Genomic DNA, 27,217 nt, shown 5'->3' with positions numbered 1-27,217 from the left:
AATAATAATAATAATAATAATAATAATAATAATAATAATTATAATAATAATAATAATAATAATAATAATAATAATAATAATAATAATAATAATAATAATAATAATAATAATAATAATAATAATAATAATAAAACCCAATCAATACGAGTCACATACTAGACACGTACAAATGTTTGGTAGCTATTGAAGTGCATGTTATCTTCAAATTGACAATACAAGCGTATTATTTAGTATTGTTTTCAAAACTTCATCTCATAACATCATTTCTCCGTTCAATCTCTCCCAAAGCAATCTCAAACATGGCAACTATAGTTTTGTATCCATCGCCGGGTATGGGACACCTCATTTCTATGGTGGAGCTCGGAAAATTTATCACCAAACACCACCCCTCCTTCTCCATCGTCGTCCTCACTCTCATCCCCTCCTTCAACACCGGCACCACCGCCACCTACGTCCGCCACATCTCCGCCACCTTCCCCACCATCACCTTCCACGACCTCCCTGACATCCCTCTTGACCCCCTACAATTCCCTTCAATGGAAGCCATCATCTTTGAACTTATTCGACGTAGCAACCCTAACGTTGATCACGCTTTACAATCAATCTCTTCATCTTCTAACATCTCCGCCTTCATTATCGACTTCTTTTGCACGACAGTAATGCCTGTAGCTGATAATTTAAACCTGCCGGTTTACTACTTCTTTACTTCCGGTGCATGCTGCCTTGCACAATTCCTTTACCTTCCGACAATTCATAAAACCACTACTAAAAGCTTTAAAGATATGAATACACTCATCCATTCGCCTGGGCTGCCGCCTATACCATCTTCAGATATGGTAGTCCCGCTACTTGATAGAACTACTACTGATTATTCTGATTTTCTTGAAGTATGCGAGCATTTTCCAAAATCAGCGGGAATCATTATCAACACTTTTGATTCGCTCGAATCGAAGGCAATTAAAGCCTTAAACGATGGAGTTTGTGTCCCAGATCAGCCTACGCCACGAATCTACTGCATGGGACCGTTGGTGGCGAGTAGTGGTGATGGTTCGCACGAGTGTTTGAATTGGCTGGATTTGCAACCGAGTGGAAGTGTTGTGTATTTGTGTTTTGGGAGTTTGGGTGTGTTTTCGAGTGAGCAGTTGAAGGAGACAGCGAAGGGGTTGGAGATGAGTGGTGTTCGATTTCTTTGGGTTGTTAGAAGCCCGCCTTCAAGCAAAAAAGAAGACCGGTTTTTGCCACCGCCTGAGCCAGACTTGGATATACTTCTTCCAGAAGGTTTCGTGGAGCGTACGAAAGATAGAGGGCTCGTGGTGAAGAACTGGGCGCCGCAAGTGGCTGTTCTAAGCCACAAGTCTGTGGGCGGGTTTGTGACACACTGCGGGTGGAACTCCATCTTGGAAGCCGTGTGTGCGGGTGTTCCAATGGTGGCATGGCCGCTGTACGCGGAACAAAAGTTGAATAAGGTGGTGTTGACGCATGACATGAAGCTGGCGCTACCGATGGATGAGTCAGAAGGCGGGATGGTAACCGCGATGGAGGTGGAGAAGCGGGTTAGACAGTTGATGGAGGGGGATGAAGGTAAAGTTGTTCGGGAGGTGGTGACCGCAAGAAAAGAGGAGGCGGCGATGGCATTGAGCGAGGGTGGGTCTTCTCGTGCGGCTCTGTATAAGTTAGTTGCCTTGTGGTAGTATTGGTTCATCTCCTATTTGGTCAAGGCGATACTATAATAAATTATCTGTATTTCTCGGTGCTTAAGATGGTGTTCTTGAGCACATTATAACATACATCTTTTTATCACTTAAAATTATTATAATAAAATATTTCGTTGAAGTATTCTATTTTATCTTTGATACACAAATTGTGTGAATCGCAGACTTGTCATTTTGTATGAATCATATATGTTCTAACCTGTTAGCTTGTTGAGGCGGGTAAAGTGTTTATATAAATACAAATATGCTTGTAATATAGATATATGTTTATATAAATACATATATGTTTGTAATATAGATATATAAATATCAAATTATTTCGCAAATTATATAAATACATGTTTGTAATATAAATAAATGATAAAATACAATAGCAAATATCAACTTATACTTTGCAATTGTTGATCTAATATTTATATAAAAACTTTATATAAATACATGTTAGTAACATCGACACATGTTTATTACAATACATTAAATATTGTGGCTCCTGCCTAGTGGCGGCGGTTATCTGGAGCAAAGTGAGCCAGTGGTGTAAATGCCCTCAAATTTTCGCCTTCAATACAAGAGACCTGCTGGGAATATATAAAAATTATGAATTAATTGGCATGAAGCGACAAATTATGCAAGGTATTATTTTGGTCGCATGTTGGTCAATTTGGAAGAGTTGAAACGATGTAATATTTTCTGGGAAGCGGGTTAATATAGATAAGATTTTTGGCGAGATACAAGCGTCCTCGTTTATGTGGTACAAGAGCCATTACAAGGGTAGTGAAATTGACTGGGAAATGTGGCGAACATTTGCAGTGATGGAGAATTAAATCAATTTTGATATGTATAAGTTTGGGTTGGGTTATCTGAAGTAATTCTGGGGCATTGTGGGTTCTGTTCTCTAGCCTCTTGCTGGATGTTATGTTTGGTTATATTTGGGTGTGGTATAAAAATCTATTGCCGTTCAAAAAAATAATAATTGATAAAAACCAAAGAGAAATAGAGATAAAACTGAATTCTATTCTTCATTCTATTCAACATTACAATATATAGATAAACGTAACTGTAAACCCTAAAGCCTATAAGTAATGGGTTGGGCCTAAAATGTCTGGTTTATAACACTCCGCCTCAGACATTTAGAATTATACACAGTTTAACAACATACTTCAGGATGATGTTAAATAGGTACTTCAGGACCTGAATAAATAAACTGATACTACTGGATCAGCTATGCTGCCTCATTAAAAACCTTACTAAGAAAACCAAGTGGGACAAAACTTAGTTAAGGGAAAAAGAGTACAATGTGTATAATTCTCCCCCTGAATTCAACAAACATCTTTCAATCTACGAAGACCGATCTTGTGTGATAGCTGCTCGAAACTGCTTCTAGGTAAAGATTTCGTGAACAGGTCAGCTAGATTTTCACTTGACTTAATCTGGCGAACATCAATTTCCCCTTCCTTTTGCAAGTCATATGTTGAGAAGAACTTTGGTGAGATGTGCTTTGTTCGATCACCCTTGATATAACCTTCTATGATCTGAGTTATGCAAGTAGCATTGTCTTCATAAATAATTGTCGGCTCCTTCTTGATCTGTTCTAATCCGCATGCTTCTTGTATGTGATTAATCATTGATCTCATCCACACGCATTCTCGACCAGCATCATATAGCGCTATCAATTCGGCATGATTTGATGATGTTGCTGTAAGCGTTTGCTTAGTTGACTTCCAATAAATTGCTGTGCCGCCGTATGTGAATACATAACCTGTCTGAGATTTTGCTTTGTGAGGATCTGATAAAGATCCAGCATCAGCATACCCAACAAGCTGGGACTTTTGATCTTTCTGATAGAAAAGACCTAAGTCTTGTGTCCCACAAATATACCGGAATATATGTTTTACACCATTCCAGTGACTACGTGTTGGATTCGAACTGTATCTCGCTAGTACATGTACTTCAAATGCAATGTCAGGTCTTGTGTTATTTGTGAGATACATAAGGGCACCAATCGCGCTTAAGTACGATACTTCTGGACCAAGTACATCTTCGCCTTCTTCTTGAGGGCGATAAGGATCCTTGTGTGGATCTAGCGGTTGGACAACCATAGGTACGCTAAACGGATGTGCTTTATCCATATTGAAACGTACTAACATCTTCTGGATGTAGTTTGATTGATGGACAAATGTGCCATTGCACAGATACTCAAATTGTAGTCCGATGCATACTTTTGTCATACCAAGATCTTTCATCTCAAATTCCTTCTTTAACAACTGAGCAGCTTTCTCTATCTCTTCAGGAGATCCGATGATGTTGATATCGTCAACATAGACTGCTATTATAGTGAAATTTGAGAGTGATCGTTTTATAAAGACACATGGACTGATTACATCAGACTTGTATCCTTCCTTTTCGAGATATTCACTAAGTCGATTGTACCACATACGACCTGATTGTTTGAGACCATATAAAAATTTCTGGAGCTTTATAGAACACATTTCTCGAGGTGTTGATTTTAATGCTTCGGGCAATTTTAATCCTTTAGGGATTTTCATGTAGATGTCATTTTCAAGTGTCCGTATATGTATGCGGTGACGACATCCATTAGTCTCATATGAAGTTCTTCAGAGATTGTGAGGCCGATTAGGAACTTAAGGGTTATCGCATCCACTACAGGGGAATACGTTTCCTTATAATCAACTCCTGGGATTTGGGAAAAACCTTGTGCTACAAGTCGAGCCTTATATCATACAATCTCATTCTTTTCATTTCTTTTTATTGCAAACACCCATTTATAACCTACTGGTTTGACGTCTATGGGTGTTCGGACTACAGGTCCAAAAACATGTCGCTTTTCGAGCGAATTCAATTCGGCGTTTATGGCTTCTTGCCATCTTTGCCAATCATTTCTGTGTATGCACTCTTCTAAAGTTTTAGGTACGTAATCATTTTCATTGATTACATCCGTTGCTATAGCATATGCGAATATATCATCAACACGTGTTTTATTCCGGTTCCACATTGTACTATCTTGTATATAATCAATAGAGATCTCATTTTCGTTTGGTACCGGTGTTTCTTCTGAAACTTCATTTTCCTCTGGATTCATAGTTGTCTCTTCTAGGACATTTACCTCTACCGGGGTTTCATTTATAATCTTTTGTGAGTTTTCACCAACTGCGTTACTTTGCTCTTTTCGTTTCCTTGGGTTTTTGTCTTTGGAACCGATTGGTCTCCCACGCTTTCGTTGTATAGTAATCGCTTCTGAGATTACTTCAATTCGAGCAGGTGCATTTGATGCTGGTACGTGTGACTTTGTCACTCTATTCGTGTCAGTGAATGCATCTGGTAATTCATTCGTTATTCTTTGCAAATGTATAATCTTTTGGACTTCATATTCACATTGACCACTTCGGGGGTCGAGATTTGATAGCGATGATGCATTCCACGTTATTTCTTGTGTTACCAGTCTTTCTTTGTCCTTATCTCCCCCTAAGACTAGGAACATTGTTTCATCAAAATGACAGTCAGCATATCGTGCTGTAAACATGTCTCCCGTCATTGATTCTAAATATTTAATTATGGACGGGTAGTTAAAACCAGTATAGATACCCAGTCTTCTTTGGGGTCCCATTGTAGTACGTTGTGGTGGCTGTATTGGTACATATACCGCACAACCAAAAATTCTAAGGTGGGACAAACTTGGGTCTCGTCTGGACACCAGTTGCAATGGGGAGTAGTCGTGATCAGCAGTTGGTCTCAATCTAATCAGTGCAGCGGCATGCAAAATAGCATGACCCCATGCAGAAGATGGTAATTTACATCTCATTAAGAGTGGTCTAGCGATTAATTGTAATCGTTTAATCAGAGATTCAGCTAAACCATTTTGTGTGTGAACATGAGGTACAGAATGTTCAACATTGATCCCAATTGACATACAATAGTCATTAAAATCTTGAGATGTGAACTCTCCCGCATTATCCATCCGGATGTTTTTAATTTGATTATCGGGGAAATTGGCTCTCAACTATATGATTTGAGCTAAAAGTCGGGCAAATGCTACATTTCAAGTAGCTAAAAGGCTCACATGTGACCACCTTGAGGATGCGTCTATTAAGACCAAGAAACAGCGGAATGGTCCACACGAAGGATGAATAGGCCCACAAATATCCCATTGGATTCTTTCTAAATATTATGGGGTTTCATGTATCAATTTAGTTTGTGATGGCCGAGTTATAAGTTTGCCGAGAGAGCATGCTGCACATGATAAGTCTTGTGGTAGCAAATCTTTTAAGTTTTTTAGAGGGTGCCCAGTTGCACTTTTGATTATCCGTCTCATCATTATGCTACTAGGGTGACCTAGAAGGTCATGCCATATATTGAATGTGTCTTTATCTAACAACTTTTGGTTACTCACCATGTATGATTCGATAGGATTGATATTAGTACAATATAATCCAGAGGATAAGGCTTCTAATTGTTCAACAATTGTTTCTTGGCCATTTTTGTTTGAAGTAATTTGAAGATATTCAATATTATTTTCAGATATTGTTTTTAGGTGGTAACCGTTTTTTTTCGAATATCTTTAAAGCTAGGTAAATTTCTTCTAGATTTACTAGAATATAATGCATTATCAATAGTTAATTTGGTACCCGAAGATAATGTTATGTGTGCTCTGCCGGAGCCTTCGATAAGGTTACTGACACCAGATATAGTACTAATCAGTGTCTCTGCCGGAGACAACTCAGAGAAAAAATTTCATATCTTTGAGAATAGTGCTAGTACTACCGCTATCTACCAGACATTCATCACCAATAATAGCTCTACTGGAGCTAGCATACATATTTCTTCAGGAAATAAAAATCAATAAAAGTTAATTCAAAGAAGTAAAATGAAACATTGCAAGAGTTTATAACAAATGCGTTGATATGCCTCAATGAGTTGTTTGGGGGTGCAACATGTGCGGGACCAATGATTTGACATCCGACATTTATAACAAATGTTGCTTTGGTTCCCGCTACTTTTCCCTTTTGAAGGTCGCCCCGTATTATGTCGACTCGATTCACCACCGCTATTTTTTTAGTGTTCTAGGACTCTCGATGCCATGTATATCCCCGTCCTCGACCACGACCACGACCTCTACTGGGGCCGCGGCCTCTACCTCTACCTCGTCCGCTTTGAGAATTGGCCACATTCGCTTCAGGGAATGGGCTTGCACCGGCGGGTCGTGATTGTTGATTTTGTAGTAGGAGCTTGTTGTTTTGCTCCACGACCAGAAGACATGATATCAGTTCGGAATATTTAGTAAATCGGCGTTCCCTGCATTGCTGCGACAGGAGCATATTTGAGGCATGGAACGTTGAAATTTTTTTTCCAAGTATATCTTCATCGGTTTTTTTTTCACCACATAATTTTTACTCGGAGGGAATGCGGAATAAGGCAAAATTATACTCACTGACAGGCTTAAAATCCTGTAGTCGTAAATGAAGCCATTCATAGCGGGCTTTGGGGAGTAAGACCAACTTCTGGTGGCCAAAACGTTTCTTGAAGATGACAGCGGAAAAATATCATAACTTTCGCTTTATCTTGAGGTGAAGTTTGATTATCATCAATAATTGTCTCTCCCAAGTTATTTGTTCTTAAATTAATTTTTAGCATCAAGAGTCCATGGGAGGTAGTTGTTACCCGAGATCTCAAGTGCGGTGAATTCAAGCTTTGATAAGTTCGACATATTATATACAAGGAAAAGAATCATGGATTTAAAATCGAGCCACAATATAAAATATATATTATAGGAGAACTTCAGGTTCTCTATAGGTAGAACTGAAGGTTCTATACTTTACGCCGTTTTAATAATAGATTAGGAATTTAGAAACTCATGTATGATTTCGTATTGTAAATAGAAATTGTGTTTTGATAATTTAATTAAATATTTGAATATTAAAAAAATATATGAAACTTTTTTTTTCGTGCTTCAAAAAAAATATGGTTGAGGCCATAATGTATTTCAAAATGGCCCAAAGCTAGAACGATCTGGATGTTTTACCATGAAAAAAGTTATAAAGATGAAACCATACGAAGTGTTAGCCCACTAAAAATCTAAAGTTACTTAAAGTTCCAATATGGGCTAGGGTTTTTAACATATATTTTATTAAAGCATTAAAAATTCTCCGATAACCAAACAGACGACCGAACGTCAACTGAAACTCTTTCTCCTTTGTCTACGGTTGCACCACCATCGGCAACGGTTGCAGCAACGGCGGCGGTGCACGTGACCTCCGACGACTCTCCGGAATAATATCCACACTCTTCCGCGACACTGAAACAACCTCTCTATCTCCGCTAACAAAACTGCTGTGTCTCCGGCGATCAGAAACACTGTAGCGTGGATTCTCAGCGACTAGAAAACCGTCGTCGGAGTCTTCTTCGAGTTCTAACGACATGATCTGTTCCGATCCGGCGGTTTCAGAAGAATCGACGGTTTCGATCTTCTCCTGGCGTCTTCAGTTCGTTCTGGCGAATAATTCGGCTTTTGTGACGTCCATACCAGGCCGGTAAGCGCTCGTCTGAGCGCAGAATCCGGCGATGTTTGAGTCGGTTAACGGAGATCCGTCAATAACATCGGTGTGCGCAGCATCGGTTAACCGCCGGAGGAAGTTTTTCGGGTAAAAATTGCTATGTGTGACGGTAGGAACCGTCGTGTGTTTGACAAAAAAAAACTAATTTAATTGTGTATCGGTTCGTTAATTGTTATGTCGGAGTTGTTTCAAATCCGAAGTAATTATTTGTTTCTGTCCTAATACACTAAAACAGCGCAGTCCTAATTTGTTCTAAAGTTCAAAAGAAAAATTGCAGAAAAATCGATATAGTACCCGGATTATGCCGATTGCCGATTGATGTGTAGTGGAGAGCAAGCGTGCTGATAACGTGATAAAAACCAAAGAGAAATAGAGATAAAACTGAATTCTATTCTTCATTCTATTCAACATTACAATATATAGATAAACGTAACTGTAAACCCTAAAGCCTATAAGTTTGCAAATTTTATGAAACACAAATCAAAATCTATATAATAGAGTGACCCACAATGTGATGTTCGCTTCATCTTGTTTTTATACTATGAAGCACTCATGTCCACGAGCTAGTTGTATCGCGCAAACTTAATATGGATTACAACAAAAATACAATATACCATAATAATATCATAATCGTTGCCGAGAGTTTTTGTTATATAATACAATGACCCACAATGTGATCTTCGCTTCATCTTGTTTTTATACTATGAAGCACTCATGTCCACGAGCTAGTTGTATCGCGCAAACTTAATACGGATTACAACAAAATACAGTATACAATAATAATGTCATAATCGTTGTACCAAGAGTTTTTGTTATATAATACAGTAACCCACAATCTGATGTTCGCTTCATCTTGTTTTTATACTATGAAGCACGCATGTCCACGAGCTAGTTGTATCATGCCAACTTAATGTGGATTACAACAAAACTACAATATACCATAATAATGTCATAATCATTGTACCAAGAGTTTTTGTTTGTTATGTCTTGTTTATCATAAGATGTTGTTTAAATAACACTTTTTTTGTATCTTACGTCTTGTTGATCATATTGAGAGGTTGTTTGATAATACACTACAATATTACTTTTTAAGATCCAAGGAAATGAAATTGCAGGAAAGCATATGACATTACATGAATATCTTGAAATACTATTAACATCAAAACTGCTCGTATGAATATAAAGTTTTGATACGCAAATAACATGACATTACATGTGTTGCTTTAGTATCTTGAAATACTATTAACATGAAAAGTACTAGTATGAATATAACGTTTTAATACACAAATAACAAAGTATTGTGTTACTTTTTGCTTTGCAAGATCCAAGGAAATGAAATTAAAATAAAAAAAATAGTAACAACATTCAACTTATTAAAAGTTTTGATACGCAACTTATTAAAATCAAAAAACCGTAACAACATTCAACTAACCTGTTAAGTGGTTTGAAAATTCCCCATTCGATTGATAGTTGAGATTTAGGGTTTCAGCATAAAATATCCAAACAAAAACATTAGTAACTTCGATTAATGTTAAAAATCAAACATAACACACAAACAACATACATATGATTTTGTCCGCATAATGAAGAAGATGATGCCAAATACGTCGGTGTTAATTTAAATAACAAAAAAAATATAAAATCAAACATCAACAACTTCGATTAACAAAAAAAAAATCCATTCATAAACAACACAAATATATAGCATACCTTATTTTTTCGATCGGATCTGAAAGACAGTAAAAGAAGAATATTGCTAACAGGATTCGAATCAATGTTTTTAAACTAATAATCTACATGATCAAATCAATGACATACACAAAGAAATTAATGGATCAACAACTACCTTCGATCTTGAAATGTTGTCAATCTTGTTCAAGAAGTAGAAGAAGAAGTTAGGTGAGAGAGAGAAAGAAGAGATGTTGTGTAGATATGGAATGAGATTATGATATCAATAATTGATATGTTTTAATATATAGTATATCCGATTAAGTGAATTCGGGTAAACCAAATCATAAATCCGACCCGAATACAATTCGGATCCCACCTCCACATGGCCTACAATTCATTCCCTCCCAAAATCACCTTGAGGCTCCATCAGAACATGCCAAGTGTCCCATATCCATTTCATTTATTATATTATATAAAATAAAATAAATTAAAATAAATAAGGGGATACTGGTTTTGGTCATGACCATACCCTTAAGGTAGTGGTTTTGGATAGGTGGAGGTCGGCATGAAGGAGTAACAAGGCCCATACACATTATCCTTCCGTTTGGCGAAGGTGAACCAGTCCCCATCTGAAATTAACTTGTAAAACATGCAGAACAGGGGAATTGACGGCTCATCGGAAACCGCCGCACATGATAACTCGAAATGCACAACCCTCATAAATCCCAGAGGGTGCAATTGGGAGAAGTGAACTCCGAAATCACGTAACAAGTCTATCTTGAAGGAAGAAAGAGGATACCGGACGCCACAAGAAAAAAACGCCAAAGTGTAGAGAACAATCCGATCTGGTGTACATTCGGCCGAATCATCAGGGCCTGGTAAAGTAGGAGAAAAACGTTCAGGTATCTTGTAGGTCTCAACAAAGGATTCCAAATCCTTTGCTGTCAGAACAGACCGAATCATAGAGCGGCCGGTGCGGCTCATGGTGAAGGGAGAAACGGCGATTGGAAGATTACATGAAAAGAGAAATGTGGAAGAAAAGTGGTGGAAGTTAAGAGAAGTTCAAGAGGAAATGAGGGTTTTAAAGAAATAACTGACAGGAAGGGGAAACCGTCACATCACCATCTCTTCAAATTTAAAAATTGTGCATGTGTATTAAGGAGATTAAACCCCCGCCATTGATATTCGGCAATTAATAAGCCTCGAAAAAAGAAGGGGCACGTAATGATTAGCTAAGGGTGGGCCCACATTCTTAGCCCAAGAAAATTACTTCTTTTGAACAATTATGACTCAGCCCTGGATCATGAGACTTGGGTCTCAGAGCCAGGGACTAAAGATGACTTGACGACGGGCCAATGGATTGCTCTATTTACCCGTCTTGGGCTATTATCATGTAGGCCCAACAGATAAGGCCCAATGATAAAACTTGCCCATTAAGGTTTCTCTATTAGAAACAAGCGGGAAAAAGGAACTGGAAAAGAAGACTGCATGCATTAAATGAAGTGATAAGAAAGACATCTCCGGCTGGCATAGTACTTCCCAGCCGGTGACATTAAATAAGGGCGATCATCTTCCCGTTGGGGCTCAGACACATGTCTGAGTTCCCCAATGGTGCTCAGAGTCCGTTAGATCATCTCGTAAGTATCCCACATGTAAGATAAGGCCTCTCGGTTATATAAGGAAGGCAAGAGACGATCAAAAGAAAAAGTCCAAGGTATCACACTAAATACTCTCACATTTATTCCGACCATAATTCCTCTACATTAAATACACACTCATTTATTAGATTCACACCATAGAGAAACATTCCGGTGATCACACTCATCGGAATAAGCTTCTCATACTCTCCGACAAGTTTACTTATTCTCACGCCGGAGCTTGGTCACGGATCCCCCCTCCGGGGGCCCCCCGTGACGAGGCTAAGGGTTTCCTTTTTTGTATCACATGAAGGCTGGGATATTCCGACGTCAGCGAAGACCCTTTGAACATCAGCAGGGTTTTGGGTATTTGACATTATGGAAGGCAAAACAATGCATTGCCTTCAATGCCAAGCTAAGATACAACTTTTGAATGCTGTATCGGCTGCCACATGGGCACTTATTTTAAGGGTTACTTGCTCACACTCTCCATGGTTATTTTGGTGATTATTTCCTACTTATCACCCAAGATGTTTGGTACTGTGTTGTTTCTATTCCCCTTAATAAGGTGTTATCTTAAAAGTTCCAACTACAAATGCTAATGCTAATGCTCATGATGTGGTGGTATCAGGTATAGATTACTATATTAGATAACTTTTTATCCGTTCAACTGTTTTCAAAGGTCTGCAGCTTGATTATTGTTCAAATGAATACTAAATCTAAAATATATGAAATACGACAGCCTCAACTTTTTTTTGGGACGAAAATGCACAAAACGCATTCGCTGTTTTCAAGTATGATCTATTTATATATTATTAGTTGAGAGCCGCATTAATCTATATGTGAACACTATTGATTCAAAATTTGCTGCTAATTATTACAAGGCTGGCATTTAGTTACTATTTAGAGGTAAGAAAAAGATAAGGCGGAGGAAGAGACTATGCATGATAGGATGGCAAACGTTGAAGCAATGTTAAAAGTTAGGTCACAAAATTATGTTTAATCATTGAGTTAGGCTATAAACACTTTATTTTGCATATGTATTATGTTTAGAATAATTTGGGTTGTATTAGTTTGTAGTTTTAAATGAAATATTTTATAGTTTTGAAAATTCGATAAATGTTTAAACTCTGATAATATGAACATTATTTGCAGGATTAAAACAGAAAGTAGCTGATAAAACAAAAAAAAATAATCGCTAAACAGTCGCAAGTTTGTATATGGCAAGCGGTCGCAAAACGGTTGCAAGAAAACCACAAAATCAGAAACAGTCGCAAAATTTGTGGCTGCTCTTTTGCTCGCAGAAACTGATCGCAAATATTTATTAGCAGTCGCAAACCAGCTGCAATTGGGCATTTGCGACATGTGTTTTTCTGACCGCGTGTTTGGTAGCAAAACGGTCGCAACAGGGCTATTGCGATCATTTTGCGACTGTAAATGCGATCGCAAATACCAAGTTTTCTAGTAGTGCTAGTATATATAATCTCATATAATACTTTTACTAATCAAAATTGTTCCTTGACACTTAGAAGTTCTTTTTTTATTTAATTTTAATATAACTTCTTTTTTACCTATTTACTAGGTTGACTTTTCTAAATTAACTTTTGTATGATAACTTTAAAAAACGATATAATACTTAAACTTCTGTTTTCCTCCCTGTGGTTTGATCGTTTTAACGGTTTTGCCCCAAACCTTTAAAAATAGCCATTTTACGCCCTGATTTATGAAGTTTATCACCGTTTTGCTCCCCGCCCCTAACGCCATCCAAAATGTTTGTTAAAAATAAGGGCAATTTGGTAATTTTACATATAATGAGAAGGGTGTTTTAGTAACATTACAAAAAGAATTTAATTGTTTTTAATTATAATCAATAAAAAACATTCCTACCTTCATCACTATGTATCTCTCTCTCTCTCCCTTTTTGCAACAATCACCAGTCATCACCAACACAATCAAACACCAGTACCACCACCTCCAACCATAACAAGTCCGACTGCAACCACAACCCCAAATCCAACCGACTGCAACCGCAACCACAACCCCAAATCTGACTGCAACCACAGCCAGAAATCCAACCGTCACCACCGCAACTCTAATCCAGCCATCATCACCTACCTCCTCCATCGGTCGCACCAACACTGAAAAAACCGGCAAAACCGGTTCAAGACTCAACCTCTGCCAGCCGCACCGACACTGAAAAAACCGTCATCACCTACCTTTGATTGGGTTTATTCGAGATGGGTGAACCAGATTTTTACAAAGCGACATCATCAACCCATTTGCCGCCTGCTTTTTCTCTCCTCTGCAACTCCATTTTCTCCGGTAACACCTCACTTTATTCCGGCCACTTATTTCTCACCTTTAATCTCCGCCGATAACCATCACTAACTCAGATTCACATCTCAATTCTCTTATTTGATCCATTTTTTTACTCAATGCTTGCATTCAAAACCCTGATTAGTGTTTTTAGTTTAATTTCAAGAAACTTAGAAAGTTAATGGGGGGGGGTGAAGCACCAACGTCAGTTGCAGTGGCCAAAGAAGGTAAACCAACGACAATATCAGACCACCCAGGTCTTTAGGAGAAATCGATTTTCAGATCTAGTTGTTTGGGGAGAAATCCCCTTTTCAAATCTGGTTGTTTTGGGGAGAACTCAAATTTCATACCGGCGAAGGGGAGGAGGTGGTGATGATGGGGTGGTCAGCAGGCGGTGGTGATCAGTTGGGTGGTGGTGGTGGTGACTGGTTGCAGAGAAAGTATAGAGAGAGGGGGGAGGGGTGAATGAGGAAGAGATGAGTTTTTCATTTTATATATATAAATAAATGTCTATATTAATAAATTAATAAATGGATTTTAGAAATCAACTAAATACATATATATAGAATTACCATAATACCCTTACATTTAACAAACATTTTAGACAGAGTTAGAGGCGGGGAGTGAAACGAAGATAAGTTAAATAGATCAGGGAGTAAACTGGCTATTTTTAAAGGTTTGGAGCAAAACCATTAAAGTGACCAAACCACAGGGAGCAAAACAGAAGTAAATTTTGTTGAAAGCAGGCGGTGGTGACCGGTTGTGTTTATTTTTTTCTCAAAACATCCAGACGTTAATTTTGTTGAAAGCAGAGTTATATTTAAAATAAAGCGAGTATGGATATCGTACCAAAATCGTTATGAAACAAACCGATACTATTCGAAAAAAATCAGTACCAGTATTGGCATTTTTGGAACCGATATCAAAATTCGTTTGTATGATTTTCGGCCAGTGTAGAAGAAGATAGTGTGTTGAGTGGTTGCGATTGCCGGATTTGAAAGATAGTTGATATTGCTTGATCATCTGTGTTGAGATTTGAAATTCAAGAACGGAAGAAGCTTTCAGATCTGAATGTTTGAAGTTGAATATATAATTTTTAGCGTCCGTTTTTTCAAGAGATATAGATCTGGTTTAAATGTCATATTCTTCAGCGATTTTAATAAGAATCTGTCTTTGTTTGTTGTGTTGTTTTCGAATTGGAAAGACGAAGAGAGAAACGATTGATTCGAAGCTGTTTTGATGAGATCTGAAATGAAGAAAAAAGAATGATGATATTAGATGTAGGTGGTACAGATTTGAATCGAAATCGAACGATTACTATAGGTGTTGAATGGCTGTTCATTAGTAATCGAGGATATATTAATAATAAATAGTTATGGTTTTATGTTTTATATTTATTATCAATAAACAAATTGATTTTAGGAATTAATAACAAATAATTTAATACTTACATTTATAAAATTACTGAAATGCCTTTTTAGTTTAAAAAAAAACAATTTGGATTGAGTTAGAGGCGGAGAGTAAAATAATAAAAAAAAAACATAGTAAACTATTGGAGAAAAATGACCGTTTTTAAATGATTGCGGCAAAACCATTAAAACGACCAAACATAGAGAGCAAAACGGAAGTTTACTTTTTTTGGCAAATCACAACTTTACATTTTTGATCCCATGAGAAAGTTTTATGTAATGAACCATTGTAACCAAACTTTGTTACTCTGTGATACATGTAATCTTTTATTGAATAGAATCTATACTGCATGAACAACAATACTGGTACTATTATTTTTTTAGCTTTTGATATATTTTCACTACGCTACCTAACTGTTTCCATACACCAACCTAACTTACGTAAACTTTATTCATACTATTGTAAATATTATTTTGTATTTTGTGTTTTGTATCACTTTATCTTGGAGATCCCACCGGTTCCTTACAAAATGTTATAATAAAAAGATACCCAATCAATACGAGTCACATACTAGACACGTACAAATGTTTGGTAGCTATTGAAGTGCATGTTATCTTCAAATTGACACAGAAAGACATATTTTTAAGTTAAATCGAATTTATGGTTGTGAATACAATACAAGCGTATTATTTATTATTGTTTCAAAACCTCTTCTCATAACATTATTTCTCCGTTCACTCTCTCTAAGCAATCTCAAAAAATGGCAACTATAGTTTTGTATCCATCGCCGGGTGTGGGACACCTCATTTCTATGGTGGAGCTCGGAAAATTTATCACCAAACACCACCCTTCCTTCTCCATCGTCGTCCTCACTCTCATCCCCTCCTTCAACACCGGCACCACCGCCGCCTATGTCCGCCACATCTCTGCCATCTTCCCCGCCATCACCTTCCACCACCTCCCTGACATCCCTCTTGACCCCCTACAATTCCCTTCAATGGAAGCCATCATCTTTGAGCTTATTCGACGTAGCAACCCTAACGTCGATCGCACTTTACAATCAATCTCTTCATCTTCTAACATCTCCGCCTTTGTTATCGACTTCTTTTGCACGACAGTAATGCCCGTGGCTGATAATTTAAACCTGCCGGTTTACTACTTCTTTACTTCCGGTGCATGTTGCCTTGCACAATTCCTTTACCTTCCGACAATTCATAAAACAACTACTAAAAGTTTTAAAGATATGAATACACTCATCCATTCACCTGGGCTGCCGCCTATACCATCTTCAGATATGGTAGTCCCGCTACTTGATAGAACTACTACAGATTATTCTGACTTTCTTGAAATATGCGAGCATTTTCCAAAATCAGCTGGAATCATCATCAACACATTTGATTCGCTGGAGTCGAAGGCGATTAAAGCCTTAAACGATGGAGTTTGTGTCCCAGATCAGCCTACGCCACCGGTCTACTGCGTGGGACCATTGGTGGCGAGTGGTGGTGATGGTTCGCACGAGTGTTTGAATTGGCTGGATTTGCAACCGAGTGGAAGTGTTGTATATTTGTGTTTTGGGAGTTTGGGTGCGTTTGCGAATGAGCAGTTGAATGAGATAGCGAAGGGGTTGGAGATGAGTGGAGTTCGGTTTCTTTGGGTGGTTAGAAGCCCGCCTTCAAACAAAAAAGAAGACCGGTTTCTACCACCGCCTGAGCCGGACTTGGATGTACTGCTGCCAGAAGGTTTCGTGGAGCGTACGAAAAATAGAGGGCTCGTGGTGAAGAACTGGGCGCCACAAGTGGCTGTTCTAAGCCACAAGTCTGTGGGCGGGTTTGTGACACACTGCGGGTGGAACTCCATCTTGGAAGCCGTTTGTGCGGGGGTTCCATTGGTGGCATGGCCGCTGTACGCAGAACAAAAGTTGAATAAGGTGGTGTTGACGCATGACATGAAGCTGGCACTACCGATGGATGAGTCAGAAGGTGGGATGGTAACCGCGATGGAGGTAGAGAAGCGGGTTAGACAGTTGATGGAGGGGGATGAAGGTAAAGTTGTTCGGGAGGTGGTGACCGCAAGAAAAGAGGAGGCTGCGATGGCATTGAGCGAGGGTGGGTCTTCTCGTGCGGCTCTGTCTAAGTTAGTTGCCTTGTGGTAGTACTGGTTCATCTCCTATTTGGTCAAGTCGCTACTATAATAAATTATCTGTATTTCTCGGTGCTTAAGTCTTGTTAAGATGGTCAATATCTGCTCTTGAGCACATTATAACATACATCTTTTATCACTTAAAATTATTATAATAAAACATTTCGTTGAAGTATTCTATTTTATCTTTCATACACAAATTGTGTGAATCGCAGACTTGTCATTTTGTATGAATCATATGTTCTAACTTGTTATCTTGTTGAGACGGGTAAAGAGTTTATATAAATACAGGTACGGGATCGGGAGAAAACGTCCTAAAGTGTGAGAAACGGTGAGAACGCATATCCTGGCCCAACACGTGGCGCGGGATATAATTAGGGTGCGAAGGCCTTTTTGTCTTTTTAATCTTCTTTTATTTCCTAATTTTGCGTAACATGGTGCTTTATTTTTGGCGTTTAAAATTATTTTGGCGTAATTATATTCATTAACTGATTAACTGATTGGCGTTTTATTTTTTCTTCGATCTGTCACATTGAATTAATTGTTTTATGTCACATAGATAATTTTTTTGACGTTATAGCGTTTCCCCGGTCAATTTTTTTTGGCGTTTTGTGGCGTTGTATAATAATTCACTACGAGTCATTAATATTTTCATAAGATTACAACAAGACCAAATGTTTTTTATGGCGTTTAGTCAATTTTTTTTGGCGTTTAATACATTGACAAGATGCTTTGCCAGCACCCGTTCTCACAGTTTCATACTATTAACGTTTTGGTGTTTGTAATTTTTGGCGTTTTATATAATAATGTATTTTTTTAGTAGACAATTAGATAACAAACAACAGATAATTATATAACAAAACAATAGAAAATGAAAAAGAAAAAAAAATAAAAAATGGTAATCTAAATTCTCATCCAAATCTTCACTATCATCAGCCTCTTCTTCTTGAATTTGTTTTGGCGTTTTGAACCTTTTCATACCTTAGCTAGATGCCAACTTTCCTACATAAACCCGTCTTTTTTAAACGAAGCTTGTTAGTGGCATCTTGTTTTTTGGTGTGATATTCTTGTTTGGTGGCATGTCATTAAAGATCAACTCTTGTTTGAATGCTATTTATAATAATGGAGTCCAAAATAGCATTTTACACTTGTATGATCCCTTCATGCCATGCATATATTCATCAAGAACAAAGCTCACATGATGACATATCACTGTCATTAGTCTCTTTTTCTTGAATATTTGTCCATCTCATTCAGCAAAAGATTATAGAGATAACCACCTCAGAGAAGAATCCATTCAGTGAAAGTTTTGCCATCTGTGGTTTTTATAAATAACTTTTTGGCTTTTTAAAGTAAGTGGTTTCTAAAGAACATGGCGTTTGTTTTTCTGGGTGTGATCAATTCATTGTGTATAGACCCCTCTCTTATAAGAGTTTTTTTGGCGCGTAGTTTAGGCGAGATTTTTATTATAATAAATGATAGTAATAAACTAACTGTCTTTTCAATTACTGTGTGTATTTACTGTTTTGTTCAGCTTTATCAGTTCTAGGGTGATAGACGTCCCATCTTCCAAGTTTGGCGTTTTTTTAAATGTCGTTATGCAGACCAAGATAACAAAATACAATAACGGAGAAAATATTAAGCAGGAATTTTTTTTAATTATTATTGGCGTTTTGTTAGCAATAACTTTTTGTAGTATTTTTTTTGGCGTTTTGCAACTAAATAGAGAAATATATCATTTAATTATCTTAAGGAAAAAAGAAGAAGATTACACAGAAGAAAACTAACAAAAAAAAAATAAACTCTTCGTCAGAAGGTACTTTATCCGAGAAGTATCCATCACTTCCGTCGTCTTCTTCCTCGGAGTCTTCATCTAGACCTTCATCCATGTCATCATCTTCACTTTTATCGTCTTCTTGTTCCTGAATATTCTGAAGCCTCCATTTGAACATGTCTTGCATTAACGCCATTTTTGAGTCCATGTCTGTGTTCAAACAAGTGGCGTTGTGCAATTCTTCCATGAACCCAAGCCCCTGCTTTGTCATGATATTTTCAAGCAAGTAGTCTTCCTGCTCTCCGCTGTCGTATATAACAGTCACCATGTCTGTTTCATCATCAAAACACCATGATGTCATGACAGGGACGGCTTTCCATCTACTTTGATTGGTCCAAATTTCCTTGTTAATGTTTTCATAAGCTTATGTGTTTCATGGCATTTGTTATCCAGAGCGATGCCAAGAGATAGGATACCCCACTGTACCTCTTCTTCCATCTTTAAAATTTCCTTGATCGTCCTAAAATACACCCTCCTTCTGTTATCAAAACGTAGGACGAATCGCCTGATTGCTAGAGTGTATCTCCACCAAACGATGGTTGCCATTTTTGGCGTTTTGGTTAAACTTGGCGTTTTTGGTAAAATATGTTTTTGTAGAATGATAGATTGAAGTGATTATGGAAGCGATGTTTAATGATGTTTTTGGCGTGTAATTTAGAAGAGAATTTCTTCTAATAAATGTTAATAACTAAATTTCAGTTACTGTGTTGTTTCCTCTTCCTGTAATCTCCAACGCATTTTATAACTAATTTTTGCACTTTGTATTTAATGACGTTTTATTTTTTTGAATGGCGTGTTATCATTTTTTGTTGGCGTCTTGAATTTGAGCGGTAAAAGACCGTTTTACCCTTAATGAAGCGCATCCCACATAATAAAATTGATGTTATTTATGAAAACGCCACCGCGCAATCTAGTCCTTTGATTGTTTTGATCTGACGATCCATAACCGTTCTCACACTTTCCTCCGTTTTCTCTAAATCCTAACCCTAAAAATACATATATGCTTGTAATATAGATATATGTTTATATAAATACATATATGTTTGTAATATAGATATATAAATATCAAAGTATTTAGCAAATTATATAAATACATGTTTGTAATATAAATAAATGATAAAATATAATATCAAATATCAAAGTATTTAGCAAATTATACTTTGCAAGTGTTGATCTAATATTTAAATAAAAACTTTATATAAATACATGTTAATAATATCGACAGTGGTGTAAATTCCCTCAAATTTTCGCCTTTAATACAAGAGACCTACTGGGAAAATATAAAAATAAATTACGGATTAAATGGCAGGAAGCGACAAATTATGCAAGGTATTATTTTGGTGGGTCGGGATTTAGGGAAAATGGTGAAAAGTGTGGGAACGGTGAGAACGCTTATGGATCGTTAGATCAAAACAATCTATGGACAAGATTGGCGCAGTGGCGTTTTCGTAAATAATATCAATTTTATTACTTGAACGTGCTTCGTTAAGGGTAAAAAGGTCTTTTACTACTCAAATTCAAAATGTCAAACTAAATGAGCAACACGCCATTCGAAACGACTAAAACACCATTAATACAAAACGCCAAACCGTAATGATAAAACGGGTTGCAGACTTAGTAGGCAGATGGAACAAACAGTAACTGAAAGTCAATTATTAACATTTATTAGAAAAAAATCCCTCCTAAACTACGCACCCAAAACATTGTTATATAAACGATGTTACCATCGCTTCCATCATCACTTCCATTGATCATACTAAAAACGCCATCTTTAACCAAAACGCCAAGTTTAATCAAAACGCCAAGTTTAACCAAAACACCAAAATGGCAACCATCGTTTTATGGAGATACACCATCAGAATCAGAAGATTCGTAATACGTTTTGACAATAGAAGAAGAGTGTTTGTTAAAACAATCAAAACCATTTTGAACATAGAATAAGAGGTACAGAGGGGTATCCTATCACTTGCCATCCCTTTTAATAACGAATGTGATGAAACACATAAGGTTATGAAAAGATTAACCAGAAAATTTGGACCAAGCAAAGCAAATGCAAAAATTCACCCAATCATCATATCATGGCGTTTTGATGAAAATAGAGACATGGTCACCGTTATATGAGACAACGGAGTGTAGGAAGACTACATGCTTGAAGACATCATGACCAAGAAGGGGGTTGGGTTCCTGAAGGAGTTACACAACGCCACATGTTTGAACACAGACATGAACATAAAATTGGCGTTGATGTAGGACATGTTCAAATGGAGGCTTCAACATCTTCAAGTGCAAGAAACCAATGAAAGTGAAAGTAATGACTTGGATGAGAAACTGGAAGAAGAATCCGAAGAAGAAGACGAAGAGAATGATGGATACTTCTCAGACAAAGTCCCTTCTGATGAGGAGTTTTAATTTTTTTATTTCTTTTGTGTAATTTTTTTTCAAATAATAAAATACTATATTTCTCTCATTAGTTACAAAACACCAAAATGCCACAAAAGCCATTAAATACAAAACGCCAAATAATAAAAACTGTTTTTTCCTGTGTATTTTTTTCTGTGTTAGTTAGTGTATTTTATCGTCTTGGTATATAAAATGCCATTAAATATAAAACGGCAAACTTGAAAGATGGGACGTATTACACCCTTAACATATAAAGCTGAACAAAACAGTAAATACAAACAGTAACTGAAACGACAAATACTTTATTACTAGCATTTATTATAATAAAATCCCGCCTAAACTACGCGCCAAAACCATCCTGTAAAGAGAAACGTCTCAGCACAATCCATTGATCACACCCAAAAACAACGCCATGTTTCCTAAATACCACTCACTTTAAAACACCAACAATAGCTAAAAAAACCACAGATGGCAAACCTTGTTTCTTGTATATTCAGTATTATTCTGCATGAAGTTTCACTAAATGGATTCTTAGCTGAGGTGGGTAACTCTATAAGATTTTGCTGAATGAGATGGACAAATATTCAAGAAAAAGAGTCTGATGACAGTTATATGTCATTTTGTGTGCTTTGTTATTGAAGAAGGTTTGGATGTTAAGAAGGGATCGATCCCAGCGTAAATGCTATTTTGGACTCCATGATGATAACAGCATCCACACAGGCTTTGATCTACAACAACATGTCAACAAACAACAATAGATCACACCAAAATACAGGATGCCATATTTTGCTAACTGATCAGCTTCGTCTAAAGACGGGCGTTATGTAGGAAAATCGACATCTGTCTAAGGTATTCAAAGGTTCAAGGCACAAAAACTTCAAGAAAGAAAAGACAGATAACAGTGAAGATTTGGATGAGAAATTTTGGATTGGCGTTTTTATTTTTTTTATTTTCTATTTTTTTTGGGGGGGGGGGGGGTCATTTTCTGTGTTTGTTATCTAAATCTCCGCTGATAAAATACATTATTTCTATAAAATGTTCATAAAACGCCAAGATGCTACAAACACCAAACGCTTTAAAGTGTGAAAACTGTGAGATCGGATCCTAGCCGAACACGTTGTTGCTATATAAAACGCCAAAATGTCGAAACATATAATAAAATTACTTTAACCAATTATTATTAAAAACTCCAAAAGTTAACTAAACGCCATCAAAACATTTTATAAAACAATGCGCCATCTTTATCTAAACGCCATTAAATACAAAACACCAAACCCTGGAAAGATGGGACGTGTTACAGTCTTAACAGATTAAGCTGAACAAACAGTAACTACAAACAGTAACTAAAACGACAGAAACTTTATTACTAACATTTATTATATTAAAAGCCACGCCATCGTAATTGAATTTATTTATCTTTTCAAAACGCCATAATTACCTGTCACATTATAGGCCTGCATTCTACATGGCACGATAAATGATACACAAAATACACATAAAAAAATTACTAATGTTTTTAGCGCTAAAAACATATATCTACCTCGCGCCAAAAAAAGGTCATTATATAAGTAGAACAGGTAAAGAAAGCTTAACACACCACACATTCACTAAACACGCTACACATTGTCTAAAACGTCATACAACTTAAAAAATGGCTCAGGTTATCGCATGGAGGTTTGAGCGGTCAGAGAGATGTTTCATACTAAAGTTCTCTGACAGGAGAAGGGTGAAAGTCAAGACAATCAAGGTCGTACTTAGTAAGGATGAAGCCATTCAGAGGGATATTCTGGCCCTTGGGATTCTAGTGGCCTACGATTGTGAAAGGACTCGAACGGTAATAAGAAGATTGAAGAGAAAATTTCCAGCAGATGATGGTGATGTTGACGATACTGATCTACCAAGAGTTACCAGTTGGAGTCTGGATGAACAATCAAGAACGGTAAACGTGACTTATCAACATGGGGTGGATTATTCATTGACAATGGACGAAATGTTGTACACAGATAGACTACATCTTCTTGAATAGCTTTGTGATTTAGCACCTTCGAACGGTGCAAGGCCCAGCGTTGTGATGATATTTAAGTATAGGATGCAACAAAGACGAGATGAGATTATGGCGTTATACATCAATACACAAGATGATGATGATGAGTCTGAAGAAAGTGATGAACAAAGCGATGGTTACATCTTTGATCTAATAGCATCCACAGAAGACTATTAGTTTTTGTTTGATTTCGTCTTAGTTATATCTATTGAATTACTAATGAATTATAATGAATTTAAAAACGCCATAAATGCCAAGTAATTTACCTTTATAACATATATGAGGTTAATTGAACTGGTAAAATCTACAAAAACGCCTAACGAATTTGGGAATGCCATGGACGCAAAGAACTTAGAATTATTAATTGATTTTAATGAATTTTGGAACGCCATCAACGCTAAAATATTTACTATGTAATACAAAAACGATTAATTCATTGAGGCAGATCTAAACGCCAGGTAGTTATTGAATCTAACTAAACGCCAAAAAAATCTTACACGCCAAAAATAAAGCGGTGTTGTGAGACGCATTGAAAAAAAGAATATAAAAGGACAAAAAGCCCCTTCGCCCTTCATTATATCGCGTGCCACGTGTACGGCCATGATCCATTCTCACCGTTTTCACACTTTTAGGTGTTTTCTCCTGATCCCGTTTCTTATTTTGGTCGCATGTTGGTCAATTTGGAAGAGTCAAAACGATGTTGTTTTTTTATGGGAAGTGGGTTAATATAGATAAGATTTTTGGCGAGATACAAGTGTCCCTGTTTATGTGGTACAAGAGCCGTTCGAAGGGTAGTGAAATTGACTAGGAAAAGTGGTGAACATTTGCAGTGATGGAGAATTAAATCAATTTTCATATGTATAAGTTTGGGTTGGATTATCTCATGTAATTCTGGGGCGTTTTGAGGTTCTGTTCTCTAGCCTTTTACTGGATGTTAAGTTTGGTTATATTTGGGTGTGGTATAAAAATCTATTGCCGTTCAAAACAAAAAAAAAATGGTTGACCACACTCAATAATAAAGAGTGGATTCTCATTGTTTGCTTTTCCCCATTTGTCCTTGCTATCTATGTGCTTTTGTGCTTTGATTTTGATTGGCTTTGTGTGAACAAATATAAGGAAAAAAACCAAAAAATAAAAAAAATAAAAAAAATCCAATGAACATGCAATAAAAATTAGGAAAAATAATCATCGATCAATTTTAGTTTTATCCAAGAATAATACAATAAGGGGCAATTCCCAGCCAAAAAGTCATCAAAATTTACAATGCTTTTGCAAAGTTTTATCCAAGGACTATATATGTTAATTTTTACTATACCTAGAACTTTGTATAGTTTTAATTTTATTCTTCATATGAACAAAAAACTCATCAAAATTTACAATGTTTTTGCAAAGTTGGAAAACATAAAATTGGTGAAAGTAGATGAAGTTAAATATATTAAAATTTAAAAGTTTGCAAGTTTTCTGAAAGACAAATGAAAATCTTATACAATGACCCACAATATGATGTTCGCTTCATATTGTTTTAATACTATGAAGCACTCATGTCCAAAAGCTAGTTGTATCGCGCTCACTTAATATGGATTGCAACAAAATACAATATACCATAATAATGTCATAATCATTGTACCAAGAGTTTTTGTTTGTTATGTCTTGTTTATTATGAGATGTTCGCTTCATCTTGTTTTTATACTATGAAGCACTCATGTCCACGAGCTAGTTGTATCGCGCCAACTTAATGTGGATTACAACAAAAATACAATATACCATAATAATATTGTCACACCCCCAAAATACCACATGCGGAAACCCCCGCGAGGCGTGTGACATACCAGGATCTAGCCACTAATCACATTGAACTAATAGTAATAAAATGAAATTCCCATTCAATATAAATAGTGTAATTCAAAACATTCATTCAAAACAAGTTTACGTTCATCGGAAGCATATAATATTGTTCAACCAACTCAACACAATAATGTTTGAAATCAATTCGACATTCAACATCTTTCCAAGTGTCACGACCCATGACCACACCAGCATCCCAGACTGCAAGTCACGAATCACATATCTATCGACCTACAAGCATGCAAAAAAAAGTGTATAAGCATAAAGCTGGCGAGTTCACAGTTTTGTTTAATCGTATAGTTGGTAAATGTTTAGTTTAAAGACATGTTGATAATAACTCGATACCGCAAGACGACTGTTTGTTTGCTTTTCCCCAATGCATATCAACATTGGTCATGTGTTTAAGGTCATTAGTTCATATAACAACTCACCCAAAACCCTTAAAATATCCCTATACATCCTAAAATACACCCCGTATACGAAAAACGGACCTGATATACCTTTATATCAAATAAAAACAAAAATACATGTCGCTCGCGGGGCGCGACCCAGACAACCCAAGGCTGTTGCGGGGAGCGACAGCATGACACCAGGCCGCACCCTGTTGCGCCACGTGTCCGTTATGTGTTGGGGCTAGTCGTTGAGTCAACAAAGCTAGGGCCTACCCTTGCATCGTCGCGGGCCGCGAAGACCTTGCCTTCTATCTCTCGCGGGGCACGGGAGAACCACGATCAGGCCTATATAAAGAGGCCTCTGCCTCATTCAAATCTCGTCCAATTCTTTTCTTTTCTTTTATCTTAGTCCCTATAATAGCAATAGTGTTGCTCGGTATTATACCCCTAAAAAGCGAAGCTCTACCTCATTGTAAGTATTATAACCCCCGGTTACGTATTAGTTACTCTGCCCGATTGATCTAGAGCTCCGTAACGCATGTCAAGGCTCTGCCTGACTCAGTCGTTGGAGTTCTGTCTCGGGGGTATAGCTAATGTAAATTGGATTATCTTACTAACATGTGTGCGTTGTTTAATTTTAATAGAATATAACCAGGAAGTCACCAGAAAGCAGTAGTATTATCTAAAATAGCAATGTGAGTACATCTGCTTTTTATGAGTCCAAGTGTTTTACCAAAACCTCAATTATTTAAATTACATTTAACAGTGATTGAGTATTTGTGATTCTACAATTACTATCTCTATGTTGGGGTTTTGTATACATTACTTGTTATTACACTGTGAGTAGTATCATGACCACAAGTCAGGATTGACAGTACCGTGGGTGGTAATTGGGTAGATATAAACAAATGTAATTGCGGATGCCCTCAATACTGTAAAGTGATAAAAATTGTTTTGATTAAACTGGGATGCACTCGCCAGTATTTCTTGATGATAAAACTTTTTCAAACGCGTTTCAGGTAACAAAATGTGAAAGTCCATAGAAGCCAGGTGGAGAGCATTGAAGGCTTGGAAAGTGGCTATAAAAGTGACCTAAACAGGAAAGAAGTTTTATTTCAATAAATTAGGGTTTACCCCTATAAACGTATTATCAATGGAAACTTGGGTTTTTCCCTTGTATTTATTATTTATAAAAATGTGGTGTTTTACTCTGATAAACTATTTCCTAACTACGGTCCTGATGTAAATTTC

General features: G+C 36.9%; 2 protein-coding genes across 2 annotated transcripts; both read left to right on the top strand.

Moving 5' to 3' along the window:
* Positions 1-225: 225 nt before the first annotated feature.
* Positions 226-1,839, top strand: LOC110903933 (UDP-glycosyltransferase 88B1-like). The gene has a single exon (XM_022149733.2). It carries the CDS (start codon positions 300-302, stop codon positions 1,689-1,691), a length of 1,392 nt encoding a protein of 463 aa, XP_022005425.1. The 5' UTR covers positions 226-299; the 3' UTR covers positions 1,692-1,839.
* A 14,142-nt stretch (positions 1,840-15,981) lies between these two features.
* LOC110903934 (UDP-glycosyltransferase 88B1-like) lies at positions 15,982-17,636 on the top strand. The gene has a single exon (XM_022149734.2). The coding sequence runs from the start codon at positions 16,073-16,075 to the stop codon at positions 17,462-17,464; it is 1,392 nt and encodes a 463-aa protein (XP_022005426.1). The 5' UTR covers positions 15,982-16,072; the 3' UTR covers positions 17,465-17,636.
* Positions 17,637-27,217: the final 9,581 nt, after the last annotated feature.

Source organism: Helianthus annuus, chromosome 9, assembly GCF_002127325.2.
Source record: "Helianthus annuus cultivar XRQ/B chromosome 9, HanXRQr2.0-SUNRISE, whole genome shotgun sequence".
NCBI lineage: Eukaryota > Viridiplantae > Streptophyta > Magnoliopsida > Asterales > Asteraceae > Helianthus > Helianthus annuus.
This window is presented reverse-complemented; position numbering and strand designations above follow the sequence as displayed.

Excerpts from the sequence above, each read along its gene's own strand:
- LOC110903933 (XM_022149733.2), top strand. The coding sequence starts at position 300 with ATGGCAACTATAGTTTTGTATCCATCGCCGGGTATGGGACACCTCATT.
- LOC110903934 (XM_022149734.2), top strand. The coding sequence starts at position 16,073 with ATGGCAACTATAGTTTTGTATCCATCGCCGGGTGTGGGACACCTCATT.